General features: G+C 48.1%; 4 protein-coding genes across 5 annotated transcripts; 1 reads left to right on the forward strand and 3 right to left on the reverse strand.

Moving 5' to 3' along the window:
* Positions 1-650: 650 nt before the first annotated feature.
* Positions 651-6,655, reverse strand: SPPG_01675 (uncharacterized protein). The gene is made up of 8 exons (XM_016749995.1): positions 6,075-6,655; positions 5,558-6,010; positions 5,184-5,490; positions 4,945-5,115; positions 4,657-4,876; positions 4,499-4,583; positions 1,378-4,426; positions 651-1,295 (listed from the first exon to the last, which is right to left on the reverse strand). The coding sequence occupies exons 2-8, from the start codon at positions 5,963-5,965 to the stop codon at positions 883-885; spliced, it is 4,653 nt and encodes a 1,550-aa protein (XP_016612283.1). The 5' UTR covers positions 5,966-6,010; positions 6,075-6,655; the 3' UTR covers positions 651-882.
* A 636-nt stretch (positions 6,656-7,291) lies between these two features.
* On the reverse strand, positions 7,292-11,635 carry SPPG_01676 (calcium-translocating P-type ATPase, PMCA-type). The gene is made up of 2 exons (XM_016749996.1): positions 11,349-11,635; positions 7,292-11,284 (listed from the first exon to the last, which is right to left on the reverse strand). Exon 2 carries the CDS (start codon positions 11,270-11,272, stop codon positions 7,379-7,381), a length of 3,894 nt encoding a protein of 1,297 aa, XP_016612284.1. The 5' UTR covers positions 11,273-11,284; positions 11,349-11,635; the 3' UTR covers positions 7,292-7,378.
* Positions 11,636-11,683: 48 nt separating this feature from the next.
* Positions 11,684-14,532, reverse strand: SPPG_01677. Of its 2 annotated transcripts, none has more exons than XM_016749997.1 (4): positions 14,356-14,532; positions 13,831-14,143; positions 12,520-13,756; positions 11,684-12,459 (listed from the first exon to the last, which is right to left on the reverse strand). In XM_016749997.1, the coding sequence occupies exons 3-4, from the start codon at positions 13,693-13,695 to the stop codon at positions 12,049-12,051; spliced, it is 1,587 nt and encodes a 528-aa protein (XP_016612285.1). In that variant the 5' UTR covers positions 13,696-13,756; positions 13,831-14,143; positions 14,356-14,532; the 3' UTR covers positions 11,684-12,048. The 2 variants fall into 2 exon arrangements, with proteins under 2 accessions (XP_016612285.1, XP_016612286.1); XM_016749998.1 differs by having other exon boundaries at positions 13,831-13,957; positions 14,121-14,532.
* A 919-nt stretch (positions 14,533-15,451) lies between these two features.
* On the forward strand, positions 15,452-16,045 carry SPPG_01678 (uncharacterized protein; the record flags this gene model as incomplete). Its single annotated transcript, XM_016749999.1, has 1 exon — positions 15,452-16,045. The coding sequence occupies exon 1, from the start codon at positions 15,563-15,565 to the stop codon at positions 16,043-16,045; it is 483 nt and encodes a 160-aa protein (XP_016612287.1). The 5' UTR covers positions 15,452-15,562.
* Positions 16,046-17,244: the final 1,199 nt, after the last annotated feature.

A 17,244-nucleotide genomic window follows, 5' to 3' on the forward strand; every position in this document is an offset into this window, starting at 1 on the left:
TGCAACGACAAGATGCAAAAAAATACCAAATATATCTCCTTAGGGCCATGTCATGTATCGGATTCTGTGCATTGACGAGATACCAGAGTCTCCACATTGAAATATCTGCATGCCCGAGCTCAAATACCACACATTTACTTTACAAGACATCTCGTTTTTTTTGCATCTATAATTCGCGATCCCCATCAAAAACGCTAGACTTGTATCCCAATCATACTCTAGTCGTAACTCTGTTTAGAGTTAAAGGTCAACTTGAGTAATTAATCAATACAATGTTCGAACCGAGGATCTTCCTAGGAATATAATATACTGTCTAATTGAGCCAATCTCGTTGATACACATCATTAGTTTTTGTTTACACTTACTAAAAAGGTGCTTGATTAATCATAATGTCCAGAAAGTTCAGACTAAATTTCCTGGACCATTTCAATAAATGGCGAATGTGAACACTAGCAAACGTTTATCTCTTTCATCACAGATCACACTTAACATCTAAACCAATACTAAAAACAAAAAAAAAGTTCCACTACACCAAGAAGTAACAAAACAATGTACAACTTTACCCACACACCCGACTTACGCATTCATCTCATGGATACACGTTCCGTACGCGAGCATATCTCGCTCATCTCAACCAAGTCCAGTACATCAGAAACAATAAAAAGTCAAAAGTATTCGCCAAACCCCAGAAAAAAAAGGGACCCCAAAAGCACCCATTATATCATTCAGCGTAAAAAAAGAAAAATATGCATTATCGCAAAAAGCCAAAATAAATGATCCACGAACATGGTGTAAAAAAAAAAAAAGAAAACACATCCGGCCAAAAGTCTTACGTGCAAAACCACATAAAAGACTTTCTTTATGCCAAACCCTCCCAAACTATCATCGCCAGATACTAGCACCACCAGGTACATCCGCCGTCCACCCATTCAAACCCATCGTAGCTTTCAATCCCGAGACTGGCGCAGATGTCCCTCCCACGCTAGAAGGCACTGATACAGGCGCAGAGGGTATCACGGTAGGTGTCCCACCAACACTATCAAATCCATGTCGGCTTTGTTGGGTATCTGATCCGCTTTCCCATAAATCGCGAGCAGCATTCAAGGCACCCACCGAACTCCGTCGGCGAGCGCCAGTGGCAATGAAAGTGTCGATAAGTCCCTTGAGGTGCATGTCGGGAGTGTGGAGACAACGGTGCCATGCTTCCACCGGGTAGTACATCATGGTGATAGGGGATCGCCAAGTATTTTCGGCGATTAAACGAGCCCGCAACTGAGCATGATCATAATAATAGCCTGCATATACAGAAAAGAATAGCGCATGATGAGATATACAAAAAACAATAGAAACAATATATGCCCTTGATTGCATACATACCATCAGGGCCCTGTACAGGGACATTCATGATCCGCCGAGTTAACGCGCACACAAACTCTGGAGGCACTCTTCCCCCAACCGTCGATGTATTGTATCCAGCCCCACGGGTTCCAGAAGACATGACAGACGACCCACCACCCACTCCTCCCCCAAACTTGATTGGATTCACACCATGTGGTTGCTGATGTCGCTGCGGAGGAAAAGACGAAATTTGCTGGCGGTACACATTTGCGCCATGCAGACCATATCCGTTTGATAAAGGCGCCTCACGCTCATACGTAGCCCGACGACTGTCCGTTCTTCCAGGGTATGTTCCATATGTAGGCCCACTGGGCATCACAAAAGATTCATAGTTTGCTCCAAAGGCAGCATCAAAAGAAGCTCGAGATTGAGGCCACATCCGACTTGAGTTGTTTGCAGGGTGCGTGGTTGACTGATTTGGATCACCCCATGCAAGGCCCACCGTTCCTGGTCCGGATGCGTGGTCAGGAAAAGACACTGGTAAGGACGCCGGACGACTTCCGAGCTGATCATGGGTATACGAATGAACATCATTGACTTGAGGTACCAGAGAATTATCTATAGAGGACTCTTTAACGGCTTGCGCGTACGGGCCAGGAGGATGACCACCATTCAGCATTTGTGGCAACCCTTGTTGCGGGAATGGAACATGAGATGCCGGCAACTTTTGAGGAACACCCTGTTGTCGTTCGGGCTGCCCCAAAGTCTCCTGCACGTCAGTCTCGTGGCTTGATTTCTGCTCATCTCTCGCATTTTCATTGCAAGATGTGTCGAGAGACTCAAATCCAATCCCTGTTTCAACTGTTTGAGCCGCAGAGGCCGTCGAATCGGCGTTGGCGTCCAAAACATTCGTCAAAGGTTTGGATTTGAGATCCTCAACCGGAGCACCTTCGTTGACCGGGACGACAGGTATCTTCTTATTGCGAGTTTTGAGTCCTTCAATAGACGCCATGGCTTTTCTTAGATGCCCAATTTTGTGCATTTCAAAGGTATTCACTAAATCATCCTCAGCTAATGCAGGTAAATCTTCAAAAGCGACTTCTTCTCGAAAGAATCCCTCGGCATAAACACTCAGTCCAAGATTTTCCAACCATTCCGCCACGGTAGTAGCAGTGGTATCAGGCAACTGCACTTCCTCTCGCTTCTTGGCATCGTCAATAAAGTGCATAATTCGCTTCCTGGGCCCGACTTTGGTAATTCCTAATTGAACCAGGTCGGATTCACGAAGGAGGGGCAAAAGAGACCACGATGCGTCATGTGCAAGGAAAGCAGGCAAATACTGTTCAAGGTTTAGTGAGGCCAGAAACCCAAAGAGCTTGGGATCATCCCCAATGTCTACCATCGGTGAAACCTCGCTGGTCTTTTCCATTGGTATTTCCGCTGGTTCACTGGTCCCTGTAGATTTGTTATGATGGCTTTCTAGTTCGATATCGTTAAACTGCACCTGCGGTACTGACGGCCGATGCAAGCATTTTGTCGTCGTAGATGTGTCGTCCGCGTTGGTTTCCACTGCATTTTCCAAAAGACTTACAGGCCCGCTGCCCTTCTTCGCGTCTTCATAATACTCGGCAGACTCGGCTGCCACTGCAACGCCATTGACTAGCGACCTCGGTCGAACACGGGCACGACTGCCACGTCTTGATTGCCGCGGACTGACAACGGACGCCTGTGCCTGACCTTGCGTCTCGGAATTTTTTCGTCGTCGGACACCGCCTCGCGTTCCGCGTCGTCTGAGGCGGGGTGTCGTAGAATTCTCAGGATTTTCTCGATCGTTGTTGGAAGGATCACTCGCATCATTCCATCCTCCATTATCTTCTTCCGTCTGCGGACGAACGCCAACCTCTCGTGGGGTATAGGGTGGTGGTGGCTCATCAATATGCTCGTGATGGCCAACATCGACTCTAAAAGTCTTGATATTCGCCTCTGATATCGGTTTATCATACTCGTGCGTGTTTTGTTGTGCAGCAGCCGCAGTCCCCGTATCGTCTTGTGTTTCGGTGCGGGCTTGCAGTGCACCATGTCCTCGTAATGGTTCCCCTACACAATCGGATTCTGCTCTTGCTTTCATTGACCTCTCTCTTTCCTTCAAGAACGATTCAATTTGTTGTCGCTTTTTGTCCATGCTACGGTTCGCATCATCGATTTCCCGAGCTAGAACGCCTAGAGCAGTATGAATTCCTTTGAATCCAGCTTGTCCTCCCAGATACTCTTTATGAGTGAGGGCAGCCCGAGCAATGGCTAAAATGCGCTGGTAAATGTCCAAGCAGCTTACAGACAATGATATATCAGAAGGATTGTTCTTCTGTGGAACAATTGATGTGACGCGTAGAGGCGGTCGGTTACGTATCAATGCTTGAACGGTTTGTACAATTTGGTTTCTAATGGTTGCGGGTAGGGTATACGGCGTATCTGGGGGGTACATGTCTGGCAAGGACACCAGGAACTCTTCAAAATCTGAAAGGGTAGCTCGGTGTCCTTCCTTTGTTGGGGAAGGTGGTCGCACGGAGCTGTCGGCGGAAACGCCAGCGCCGCTACTGCTAGTACCTTTTCCATCATCTTCCGCTTCATCAGTATCAGGATCTTCTGCACCTTCGTCCTCTGCGTCTTGTTCGACCATCTGTTGTCCATCACTGTCTTTATCAACACGTCCATCACCGCCCTCCTTCAAAACCGCTTTCACATATTCATGCAACTTGCTACGCCACAAATGTTGCTCTTCATTTTTAGCCACTCGAGCTTCCAATCCCATGACGATTTCCTCCGTTTCTTCAACGACTTCATCCATTTTACTACGTCGAGCTTGGTCTAAGAGTGTTCGCAACTTGGAGAGTTTTTCAGTTGTGGGGACATTGCCGGTTTGGTTGAGAACCACAGAGATTTGCCAGCGCAAACGTTTAGCCAACTTGCTGCGGCGCTCTTCCTTATTCCGCTCCAATTCTTCCCGTCGCTGTTGCCGTACTGCTTGGATATCCTCAATATAATAATCTAAAAATGTTGACCATTCTCCCAATCCGAGGTTGTTCTCAGCCTATTTGTAGAAGAGGTGCAACATGTTGGCCAAGGCAGGAGATAGGGAGTCGAAATCAAATGATATACAGACCCGCACGCGAAAAGAGTAGTGACCAGGAGGAAGCACGTCCGTCCACCACTCTGTACTCCAGCCCATATATATCCGAATCCACTCACTTGCGTCATCCATGATCCATTAGTCATTGTCTTCGTGTGACACACAATACATAGGGGTTTGCAAGTCCATACCTTGCCTCCGGCCCAGTACTCCGCTGTTTGACCTGTACTTCGTAACGCGAGATTTGCAATTCCTCCGCGGACGCACAGTTCCAAGTCAACATGACGCGTGTATGGCCTCGTTTGGGATCGGTGACGATACTGTCGATAATACGTGGCCTAGTACATTGATGGGGAAATCCACCAGTCAATCGCCGATGATCGTTTGGAAGCACCGTTCGCGTCGGTTGCACTTTAGGACCAGACATGGTTAGGTCGGGTCAACTACTACGTTGCATCGTTTACAAAATGTAAAAGTACCTCCGTCTTTGTCCCGTTTTATCACTGGCCGGTGCCCTTCCTGATCCGCATCCTTCGATACCTTTGGCAAAGTTGCTAGAAACGCATTGTGATCCATCATTTGAATATACCGACGTCGAAGGTCCGTATCTGACAGCACCTGATGCGCCGTTTGAAGCTCTCGGAATCGTTCTGTTCGATAGAAGAGCATCGATGAGTGGCCATGCCAGATAAACGTGGAAAATGACATCCAAACATACGGTAATCTTCTTCTGTTGGTGGGCGCTGTAATTTATCTGGATGCATCCGCACCGCAAGCACCTTATACCGTCTCCGTACCGAATCCATTAATCCCTGGTGTCCCTTTTCCGCCTGTTGATCTAATTCTTTGGCCCGCTGTTCCAAGGCGGCAACTTTTTCGCGTGCTTCTGCAACTTCACGAAACGCCAGTCCGCAGAGGAGCTGGAATGTTGTTTCGTTTCGTATCGGCCCGGTATGAAAGTGTCGTCCAGTGTCCGAGACTAAAGTCCCCTCTTCTTTAATGACATCTACAACGCGGCATATATCCTTGGGTAGAAAATGCTCGTCAGTTCCGAGATTCGTATAGTGCCAGATTGCCGATCCACAGGCTCACCTTTGGTCCGGCAACGGATGCCAAGGACGCTTGGGCTTCCATAAATGTCAACACATTCGTGCTTGTGACGGTCAGCCCCCCTGCTATCGGAAAGCCCCTCTTCCGTGCGGCTCGTTCTGCGTTCTTCTTCTCCTTCTTCAGCGCTTGCCTGGTCTTTTCATCCAACCTTTTCTCGTCCCGTTTCCTCTCTTGTGCAAACTCTTTCCGGCCCTGCTCGACTTTAGCCAGTGCTTCCTCGGCCTCCGTAAGAGCCTCTCTGCATTTGACGATTTCCTCTGCAAGTGCAATCTGCTCGGTGAAAATCATCACGAGGGCACGGGCGTGTTCGTCATGCTCCAAGTTCAAAACTTGGAAGAAATGCGGAAGGGGCCCGCTGAATCGAGGCGAGGATGGTGGTGCGGTTGTCATCTTCTTCTTTGGCTGTCTTCTAATTGGGTATACTTGTTTTCTGGGCTATGCAGCAATGGACACGTCAGTCTTGCGCAGCAAGACAATGAAGCACAAGCGGAGTACATACCTAATAGAATAGAGCAAAAATAACGTCCCAACCCACTCCACGTCGTAGCGGTCGTGCCCTTCGGACCACCTTCACGTCACTTATTTCCCCGTCCAACTCCACAACCCAACGAATGCCGTCTCAGATATCCAACGTGTCTAATGGTAGGGGATACAAAAGGAAGGGGAAGCCAAATATCGCGAGATCTCGCTCCACCAAAGGCTTTGCCAGATCTAGATCAATATATAGATATTATCGTGGCACGTCAAAGGCCAAGCAAGGACGACGTAGGTTTCGTTGCTTTGGCAGTGCGAGCTCTTTTGCCCACCTAGGTGAAGATGCCGCTCAGGAAACGCGGCTGGATACAATCTGGATCAAACACTGGTATGCCCCGGGGTATAATGCAGCGCCCAGCAAGACTCGTCTTGGCCTAATTCCAACGACCTAGCCCTGTTCTGCGCGACAGAAAGGTCGGTCAACCAGATAAAGTCCAAAAGCGCGACTTGGCCAGGTTGTTCACAGTCCGCTACGAGAAGGCAGGGTGCTCACGGGTGACTGCCAAAGGGATTGCACGCGTAAAAGGACCTGTTGCAAAGTAGGAAGATTCCGACAGTTGGAAAGTGATAAGTGCCCGGCCTTGCTGCGATGCGGGGGGAGCTGGATCCTAGTCACATGACTTGAGCATTTGGTGCTTATTGTGCTTTCAGCATGGCGCTCAGTATTTGACAAACACAGCAAGCAGACATGACAACAAAATATCAGCAAAGCAAACCCAAAACTTTGTACGTTGGGCGAGCTGTTTGGAAGCATATTTGCAATCAATAGTAGTATTAGGATACCGTACTCTAAGTATATTGATGTCGTTTGTTTACAAGTCAAAGATTTCTCTACAACCATCAGCAATTTGACGACGTAAACCACTGCATAAGATGTCCAATAATCCGGGGCAATCGGAGAGCTAAAACACAGCTAAACGTTGATATCATGATGAGTACCAAATACATTAGTCAACAAGTCTTTAGAGACGTTAGCATCAACATCACAGGGACATCCAATTGAGGAGTTGGCTCGGTTATTGTCTGCTTTTATTATTTGTGAGGCAGCGACGGACCAACAAATCGACTACATCATCTCTGGCGCCCAGTTTTGCTGCCATGGAAGAACTGAACGACAGGTCGATGTCAATGATTGATGATAATCACTCCAGCCAAATGGTCGTCTACAAACTACACAAAGGCGGCTTTTATTGTTATATTTTTGTAAAAGACAAACTCGCAATCATCACTCCTTCAACCACCTCATCCGTCTTTAGTAAATCCCGCAGCTCAACTGCTTCGGCCACCTCCACTCAAACTCTGGGCTGATCTAGACAGTGCGGCACCTTTTGTAGGCAATGCATCAACATCCTTCCTAAATCTAATCCAATTATCCATGAATCTCTGATCGGGTCCCTCCCGTCTAAAATCTTCCCGCCTCACTTCTTCTAAAGCACCCATGAGCACCACGGCAGACCGAACGGTCCGCCATCTCTGTCCAGCGCGATGCATTCGTCGGTAGGGTTGTCGCGCCGAGGCATCGTGGAGAGATGTTTGCGATTGGTGCACAGGAGATGCGACTCCGCTCGTTAGACTACTTCCACGGGATGTCCTTGTGGTCGTGAGACGATTGCTAGGTGGTTCTTCTAGGTCAGGGTTCGACACGATGCTAGACCGATCAACCTGAATTGCAGTATGCGGTCCAATAGCTTTCTGAGCAGGGGGGCCCCAATGGCACTTTGGTGATAGGATATGATTATGCGTCCAATTTCGGTGCAAGTTCAGTGCGCATCGTATGACGAACACAAAGGGAAAGTTCAATAACGCCAGAACGATGCAAACGATCCATTCTTTCCAGTCCAGTGGGCAAGTGTTGACAAAATCGCCTCCGAAAATGATGACAAGCACTTGGACCCCCACAATGACTGTGATGATTAGGATAAACAGCCGGTTTCGGAAGAAATGCTTAAAGTAGTTGATTTCGCCGTTCAATTGCCGAGCCATCACAATGTTGGATATCTGCATGAGAATAAAGGTCAAAAATACCATCGTCACTGCACGACGGGAAGGGTTGCCCTCTGTATCTGCCGTGGAGTGGAATGAAGGGTCCATCGGTACCCAATCGTCTGCACCACCCAAGAAAAGACAGAGGAGAACAGTGATTTGGTATACCACTTGCATTCCAATGTATTCTCTCATGGGTCTCGACAGCAGGGATTCAGTTCGGGCGTGGGGTGGATGGTCCAGGATATCGTCTTCAGGTTCATCTGATGCCAAAGCCAGCGCTCCAAGTGAATCCATAATTAAATTGACCCAGAGAAGTTGAACGGTACTCAGAGGAGAGGTCCCCACAGTTAAGGACCCCACAAATGTGAGAATAATGGCCACCAAGTTAACTCCCAACTGGAATTGAAGGAACTTTCGGACACAGTTGAGTACGTTTCTGCCCCATCGAATCGACTGAACCAAGGACACAAAGTTATCATCCAACAAAACAATATCGGATGCATTCATGGCAATTTGTGTGCCGCTGATTCCCATTGCAAATCCCACATCTGCTTCCTTGAGAGCTGGCGCATCGTTGGTACCATCTCCGGTGACCGCCACGACTTCCCCGAGGCGCTTGAGGAGATTAACAAGAGTATGTTTGTCCGCTGGAGACGAGCGAGCCAAGACTTGGAGTCGGGGTATGACAGCAATTTTTTCCTCTTCAGTCATTGCTCGGAAGACAGGACCTTCCAAAGCGATACCGTCCCCAAACATGATGTTGCATTCTCTGGCAATCTTGCAGGCCGTGAGGATATTATCACCAGTTACCATGCGGATAGTGAGACCAGCTCTTTGGCAGGTTGCCACGGCACCTGGGACTTCTTTACGAAGTGGATCCTTAATGCCGACGAGACCGACAAAGATGAGGTCATGTTCTGGATCGTCCTTTTTGCCTTGCCCCTCAAAGGTTGTCAAAGATTGATCTGTGTCTCGGTAGGCAAGGGCGAGGGTACGAAGCCCTTGTGAGGCCCATCGCTTGATAGTCCTTTGAATTCGTGAAATATCTGTAGCGGAGATTGGCGCTACAGTCGTTCCTTTGGCGTCAAGGATGTGCGTGCAAAGCGATAACACAATTTCAGAAGCACCCTTGGTATACAATCTAAACTTTGTTTTCCTAGCCGCAACGAGTCCGCCTGGGGTGGCGACAGGCACGGCCTCGGCAATCGGATGCACTAACGTTGACATACGTTTGCGATCCGATGAGAATGACCACGTCCCATTCTCAACTTTTGTCACTTCTTTCCGAACCGCGTCGTACTGTACACCCAACTTGTCGGCAAAGACCAGCAGAGCGCCTTCTGTAGCTGATCCGACAAAAATGGGTTGGTTCGAGCGTTCGTTGTACTTTACAAAACAATTTGAATTGATGCAAATGCCTTCGGCAAGAAGATTCCTGAGTTTTGGGTCAAATGTCGTTGCCGAAAACGGTTGGAATTGTTCTTCGCCTGATCCTTCGCCGTAATGCACTTGATCGCCCACCAGAGCCTTGACGACGGTCATTCGGTTTTCTGTTAATGTTCCGGTCTTATCGGTACAGATACAGGTCGCTTCGCCCATTGTCTCAGAGGCATCCAGGTGTCGAACGAAACAGTTGTCTTTGATCATTTTAAACATGGAAAAGGCCAACGAGATTGTCACTGCAAGTGGAAGACCCTCTGGAACAGCAACGACAACCACCGTAATTCCAATCACAAAATCTTCAGCAATGGCTTGAATTCTTGCTAATGTTTCAGAGTCGCCGGTACTCAAGCAGGCATGCCTACCAGCGGGAGGCTGGTGCTGAGCCCACGCAATAGCCCACCGAATCAGTAAACCGAGAAAAGTGAGAATACCGGACGCAACGCCAATTTTGCCAATAAGGACTGCGACTTGCTTCAACTTTACTTGAAGCACCGTTTCCTCGCTCTGTGCCTCGTTCAACAGTTCCTGAATCTGCCCACCGCTCGATCGAGGTCCGACGCCCGTGACAAGCATTACTCCAGATCCTTCACTGACTTGACAGCCAGAAAACATGTACGGTGCCGCCGGGGATTTTTTAACCGGAACGGATTCACCTGTCAAGGGACTTTCATCGACTACCAGGCGATTCCCTCGAACGTATAAGCCATCAGCGGGAATCTCATCGCCAACCACCACCTCTACCAAGTCACCGACAAGCACATCCCACGATGAAATCTGATCTTTCATTCCGCCGCGAATCACCTTGGTCCGCTTGTCAGATTGGAGGAGAAGCAGTTTCTTGAATTTTCTGTCTTTGGACCAATCATTTCCGGCCGTGACTGAGAGGACAATAACAACGGCCACTAGAATGGCTAATCCCTCGATCCATCCATCCTTTGGACAGATAGCGGTTCCCAGGGATAAAACCACGATGGCACCAACGATGAGGACCTTGATGATTGGGTCGTCCTTGATAGTTTCCCAAACGATTTCCAGAATGGTGTCCGATCGGGGTGGAGGAATAAGGTTTTGTCCAAAAATCTCTGTACGGATTTCTTTTTCGGCTGCTGTCATGTCTTTTTTAGGTACAGTTGGTTCTCCAGTAGTTTGAATGTCTGCGTCGGGAGCTACTTTACGATGAGCTTTACTGTGCCTCTTATTCTTTGCAACGTCTGCTTCAACTGCGCCAGTATCTCCAGCTAATGATAACCCATTTTCCAAATCTGTTTTCAAAAGATGCCCAACTCCGTCCACGCCGCCGTATTCAGAGTTCAACATCAACAGTTGCGACGGGGAGTTTCTGTCATCAAAGTTACAAATGCGGCCTAGATCCTCTGGAGTGAGCCCAAACTGATTTGGTGCAAATGTTGGATATTTGGATTTAATATTGGAAAGCGTCTTGCGTTTCTCAGGATGCGCATCGCCGGGTGGACCTTCATCGTCAATGTCAGGACTTGGATGTGCACGCTCTGTCAACATTGCCTCGCCTGTCCCAGCTCCCACTGCTGCAACTTCACCACCATCCGACGGTCGGACGATAGGTGGAAGGTGTCGTGGTTGAGCGACCAGTGGTTCCCTATCATGTGGGTCTGGGTAATGCGGGCTGGCAGGCGAATCGGGTGATGCAAGGGATTCTTCGCTGCTGTCCACTGCATTGGGGAGGGCACTGCCAGGACGCTTAGGGCGGCTGGACATGGTACGTCTGGGCTTGAAAGGAAAACGTTAGATGAAAGGCGGAACTAGGAATGTTCTTTTGAAAACAAGGGAATACCACGAGATTTCACAAAGGGGCCGCTTTATTCAGCGGGTTTGGAAGTACAGATGGTCCGCAGAAAAATGGATGGACAGATAACGTCTTATTTAGCGTCCCTTTTGGTGACCAAAGAGTGCACCTTGGATCCAGTCAGGCAAAATCCAAGACTTGAGATGGTCGTTTCTACGTTAAACTCTGACCAACGCGGACAAGAGCCATCTAGGTTTGGCCCATGGTCAATTCTATTTTGAAAATACTCCGATTGGGTTACAAATCGTATTCTTGGTCACATTTGCATTGATTTTCGAATGGGGTAAACCTTAAAGATGATTAAGGCTTACATCTCCGCTCTGGCTGAGTGCTGACGTCAGCATTGGAGACACGCGACTTACAAGAACAAGAGGCAATACAGAAGTTGGGCCATCGACCAAAAGAATCTATATACATAAACTTTGACAGGTCCGCATAAAAAACTTTACAGCATCGACATCTCTGGTGTCTACAGATGCAGAAAGAACGAGATTGGGTATCCTACATGCAGCCAACTCGCCACTTTGACTGCATTATAGGGTTCTCGTCGCATTCCAGCTCCATCACTCTAATGTACCCTAAAAGCGAAAATAAACTGTACACACTCAAATAGCATACTGCATACATTTGCGTTCAATCAAAATCCAAAAAAGAAAGCAACCATTCCCTTTTTATTTTCACTTTCCATTTATTGAAGGGGAGGTTGTTGAGGATATCCAAGCCCAATTGTCCCCGCGGCACCGGTTACTGGTGCTGGCAGCAAGATTGGCAACATCAATCCAGCATTGGCAGGTACAGAGCTTACTCCAACCGGCGAAGTGGGCGATATGGGCGTCGTGTGCGGGACCATTGGACTAGGTAGGTATTGGGTGAACGTAGGCCCTTGGTTTTGGGACTGGTGATTTACGGCGATTAACATGTTTCTATTCGCTCCTCCGCGTCCACGGCCTCGACCTGGTTTATTGCACCGCCCTGCCCGGATATGACGCATCATCGCGTCTTGGCGAGTGAAGGTTACACCACAGGGGCAGGAATAGGGCTTTGCGCCGTTGAGGTGCGTCGTTGCATGGCGGGTAAGGTCATGTTTCCGAAGGAAGCCCTTCAAGTTGGCATTAGGTATAGTCAACTGGCAAACGTCCATTTGTACAAAATGACATACCTTGTGACACTTGTCGCAAATAAAGTTTCGTTCCCGACCATGTAACCTCGCATGCGAGCGTAGGGACGAAAGTTTCTTGAATCCCTTTCCACATGCACACTTAAAGTACCCGCCGTCTTTCGTAGCTGCCTCTCCGAGATCCTGATCCGAGCGTAAAGTACTGTCCGACGATGATGTTGAGGTTCGTTGGGAGGATGACGGTGTAGATGGAGGCTCTGATGAGGAAGTTGTACCATCCGGTGCGGAAACAATAAGGTTGGGAACGACTTGCGATATTGCACCAGATTCTCGTACTGGCTCAGAGACCAATGCTCCCAAGTGACCATACTGCCCATCGTTCGAGCCGTTGCCGTCCGTACGAGTGGGCAATGTGAAATCATCAAATAATCGCTCGAGTCCATCGTCATCACTCTCGAACGAGCTTTCCGACAATGTTATCGGTGATACGCCGATCGCGAGTTGAGAGTTCAGCGAGTGAGAAGGGTCCGTGCTTGGTCCTTTCAAGAGATTACCATCGTTTCCGAGAGTATCCAGCGATGCAAACAAATCAAGATTTTCTGTCGAAGCCGTCGTACCGATACCTTCATACGAGGTTGCCCCAAGATATGGCGATACCGAACTTGCCACGCTCATCGGTGAAGCAAAGGCATTGAAAGGTTGTACTGGCGACATTGCCGGACTGTGTCCACCGTGCGCGTCATCTATCTTGATGCTGCCGAGACTACTAGAGTTGCGATTGTGCGTCTTTCTTGGAATGTTGTTGCTCATGGTCGGACTCGCCGCGCTCATTCTTCTTGGTTGTGGAGCGTTGAGCATGTCGTGCCGACTGGGACCGTCGCGCGCGAGGGCGATAGGTGCAATAACCTCGGGCGGACCTCCAGTGTTTGGTTGCTGATGCGTGGGAAAGGCCGATCCGGGCGCGTTTGGTGGGTAGGCGTACGGTGAGATGGCGTAAGGAGGATAGCCGGGATAGGGATTGAACAGCAAGTGAGGAGGGACCTGTTGTGGTTGTTGTTGAGGGCGGTGATGGTGCTGCGGCGGTTGCTGCTGCTGCTGCTGCTGCTGCTGCGGTTGTGGATGTTGATGTGGATAGTGTAGTGGTGGCGGCAAAGAAGCATATACTGGCGGATTCTGCTTCCATGTTTGCGGGTTGAACGTGGACATGTCAACGTTCATCGTTCCAAGGCTCCAAATCGCTTGATAGACGGTGCAGCGCACTAGAAAGGGACTTTTTGAACTGCGCAATAAAAATCGTGGTGAGTGAGCAAGAACCCGCGAAAGATGCAAAACATTGAAGTCGGAAACACTGACCTCTGGAGAACTGCGTGTGGAGATAGGGTCGTTTTTCTACTTTAAAGATTACCTCGCGATCAATGTCTGAAATTTTAAACTACGCAACAAGCCTTCAAGGGAATACGGCAATAAAAAGAAACGATTTCTAAAACGATTGAAAGTGAGAACAATAAGTCAATGTGGAAATGTTTAAAAAAAAAGAAGACACAATAGGTTTTGAAATTTGGGAGGAGAGAAAGCAATGAGGGCAAGAAGCCTTTATCACTTGACTCCAAACTGACGGTAGAATTAGCGATAAAAACACTCACCCGGAATGACAACGTATGGGGGACTTTTTGCAGAGGCGTTTTCGATTGCAAACAAAAAGCACAAGAAAGGGCAATGAACGTAAAACAGCAAGGAAAAAACATTAGCGGGAGGTTACAAGGAGAGGACTGATGTCATGGATCATCATCACATCGACATCACACGGGCCTCCTCGGTGGGCTGTAACGCTCTATTTTTTGTGTGTGTGATGTTATGGGCGTTCAAACTACTACGTACGCTCTAATGATGATGGTGATGAGCAAAAAAGCAAGGATTTCGTTTCGTATGGTTTTATGGTTTTTCGTTCGTTCGTTCTCGTCGGACGTTCACGGTAGGGGGCGGCGGAGGAAAGGAGGAAAAAAATAACGCCAAGCAGTGTTTTTCGTCGTCGTGCTCGTTGCGATTAGCTTTTCGTTGTCGATCCCTTCCAACATCTCGCGCATGGGCTCCGATGGTGTCATGATGATGATCGGCAAGTCGCGCTGACATCATTCCACATCACCGGAGCGTTCGGTAAGGAAGGGGTAAACAACCCACGCGTTTGGTAATTGCCTTTTGGGTGCGCTTTTACCCATCTTTTGGTTCAAGTTGAAAGCAACTTTCAGTCGACGTCGATCTGACGTTGGGTTTATGGATTGGCATGAGTAAAGGAAGCAAAGCTACCCCCCCACCAACCCGGTTTTTGCTCCAACGCATTTTGGATTCGGTAAATGGGGGGTCCTGGTGTTTGGGGGCAACTTGAAATGTTTTGCAGATCATTATATCTTATACTTCCTAAAAACACATTTGACTATGACCCAAGAAAACAATCTCAAAAAAAACGGTTGCAGGGATGTCAAAAACGGCAGGTAACAGGGAAATCTAGGTTGAAGGGACATTGTCCATGGTCAGGGATCCTTTATCAGAAGCAGGAAATGCTGAGGAGGTTGCATGACCTTTTGCCCTCGTCCCCAGTTGATAAAACGCACTGCAGGACCAGAAGGTTCAAGAACTTTTGTGCGAAAAACATACTCTAAACAGAGAGTGAGAGATGCTAGGCTTTGAACAGTATTTGTCAAAAAGCACACTTGGTCACGAGGACAAGAATGTGACTTGCCTTAAGCGAACGCTCTCAACGGCCCAATGGCCATAAAATCCCCAAAAAGTTAAAACCCAACAAATAAACTGGGCGTTGAAGAAATCAATAAAAATAGTTTTTAAATTTCAAAGGCGCAGCTCAACCGTAATTTGTGTAATTTGGGAACCAGGAATTATCATTTGCTTACGTGACACTTGGAACGGCGACTTATATTTTTACCTACTTTACTTATTGGCCTGCTCGACTGGTTGACAAGATTGATCATGGACTTGACCTTTGGAGGTGGTTATAAGAACGAGCAAGATTCCATTTTCTACTCTGTCATCTTCAACCTTTTATCGCAGCAGTATTCAATAATCAGACATTATGAAATTCACAGTCTTCATCGCAAGTCTTTGTTTTCTCGGCGCCACGGTTGCCGCACCCAGCCGCAGAGCCTTTAATCCAGCCCTCATTCCGCCTACCCAAGTCACACCGGGCAACTCTGCTTGTCAAGGAGACTCGATTGGTCCGGTAAACCAAATCCGTATTCCGTGCCGTTGCCCGCCCTCCGATGCCCAACTCCGCGCGACAGTCCAACAACAGCACCCAAACATTCCGCAGGGTCTTGACCTTGATTCAACGCTGAGCAGATTCCAGTTGACGTTGGCATCGTTGCAAACGCTCAAATGCCCGGCGGCTTCGACGCAGATCAAGGGCAAACTGGACAAGTTGGGAGCTTTGAAAGCATCCGGGAGGAACGTTCCTCAGGCGGAAGTTGAGGCTGCCATTCGTCCGGTTGAAGCAACCTTTTCTCCGGTCTTGGTCGGCGCGGCTGGTCCTGGATTTAATGGACAGCGTAAGCAGTAGATAGATGATGAATAATCATCATGTAGATCTATACAAAAATGTACAGCAGTGAGAAATGTAGAAAAAAGTGTAGAGCTTGGATATAGTGTCAAAGGACGGATGATGTGAATACAAATACAGGCGTAGCGTCAGCAGATTACAAGCATAGTGACTGGTTTTTGCTATCCAAGTGCAAAAAAGTTGATCATATGTATGTAAGCAGAATCACATATCAGACTTTGAGCATCCAAACTCTCGCACTGAAGGGACATCGCCAGAGGTTCTCTTTCAAAGGAGCTCCATTTCTGCTAGTCTGTGAAATATACAAGTATATACAGATGCACTGCACATGAAGGAGGAGTAAATCCACATTAATGGATTTTGAAGAACTTGTTCATACCGCAATCCTGAGTCAGTGTGAGCCATTATTCAATTCTTGCCAATCCGAGCTGGCGTTCAATGCAACCTTGAGGTAACATGGGCCATTACGCCATTCTTGCGAGTCCATATTGTCGTTCGATTGCCATCTTTCCTATGGTCTTTGCATTACAACCCATCACGTTCATACAAGTTTGAAAATAGACTGTTAAGTTGGGACTCGTTTTGCATGGTCGGTGGGCGATCCAGCCATGAGCCGTTTCGACCATCAAAGTCAACTCACAGACCGATAGATTCCCCGACCTAACTGTCTTCATCGTTGACCACTTTAATGGCCTCCTTCGTGTTTGTACCAACGGCTTGCGAAACCGACTGCTTATTTAACTAATTTATAGACAATGCCAGCATTTACTTGCGTACCGAATCTAACTCTTCTGAAGACTCTTGAATCATGTCAAACAGTTTGATGAGAAATTTTCCAGCTTAAATCGTTCCATTGATTCTCGTCGGATTCGCTGTGTGCCTCTAACGTGCGCGAATTCCCCATGCGATATTCTAGGTAAATGCGAGCAGTGCTGAATGCGCTAAACTTCTTTTCCAGAGTGCAACCCGTCAATTTGTCACCCTAGCATTATCCATTTTACCTCATCTACCTAGCTCAGCTCAAGGCCATAGGAACGCGCTCGGACGCAATTACCATGCTGGACACGCCATCCGGACAAATCCTGCGATTCCACGTCCCATCCATTGTTGACAGCCAAGGTATGGGACTATCTACCTTTTACGTGATGTTATCGAAAGGTAGGGGTACCGCAATTGGTCGTTCAGAACGGACGCACTAC

This window comes from Spizellomyces punctatus (genome assembly GCF_000182565.1).
Source record: "Spizellomyces punctatus DAOM BR117 chromosome Unknown supercont1.2, whole genome shotgun sequence".
In the NCBI taxonomy this organism is placed as follows: domain Eukaryota; kingdom Fungi; phylum Chytridiomycota; class Chytridiomycetes; order Spizellomycetales; family Spizellomycetaceae; genus Spizellomyces; species Spizellomyces punctatus.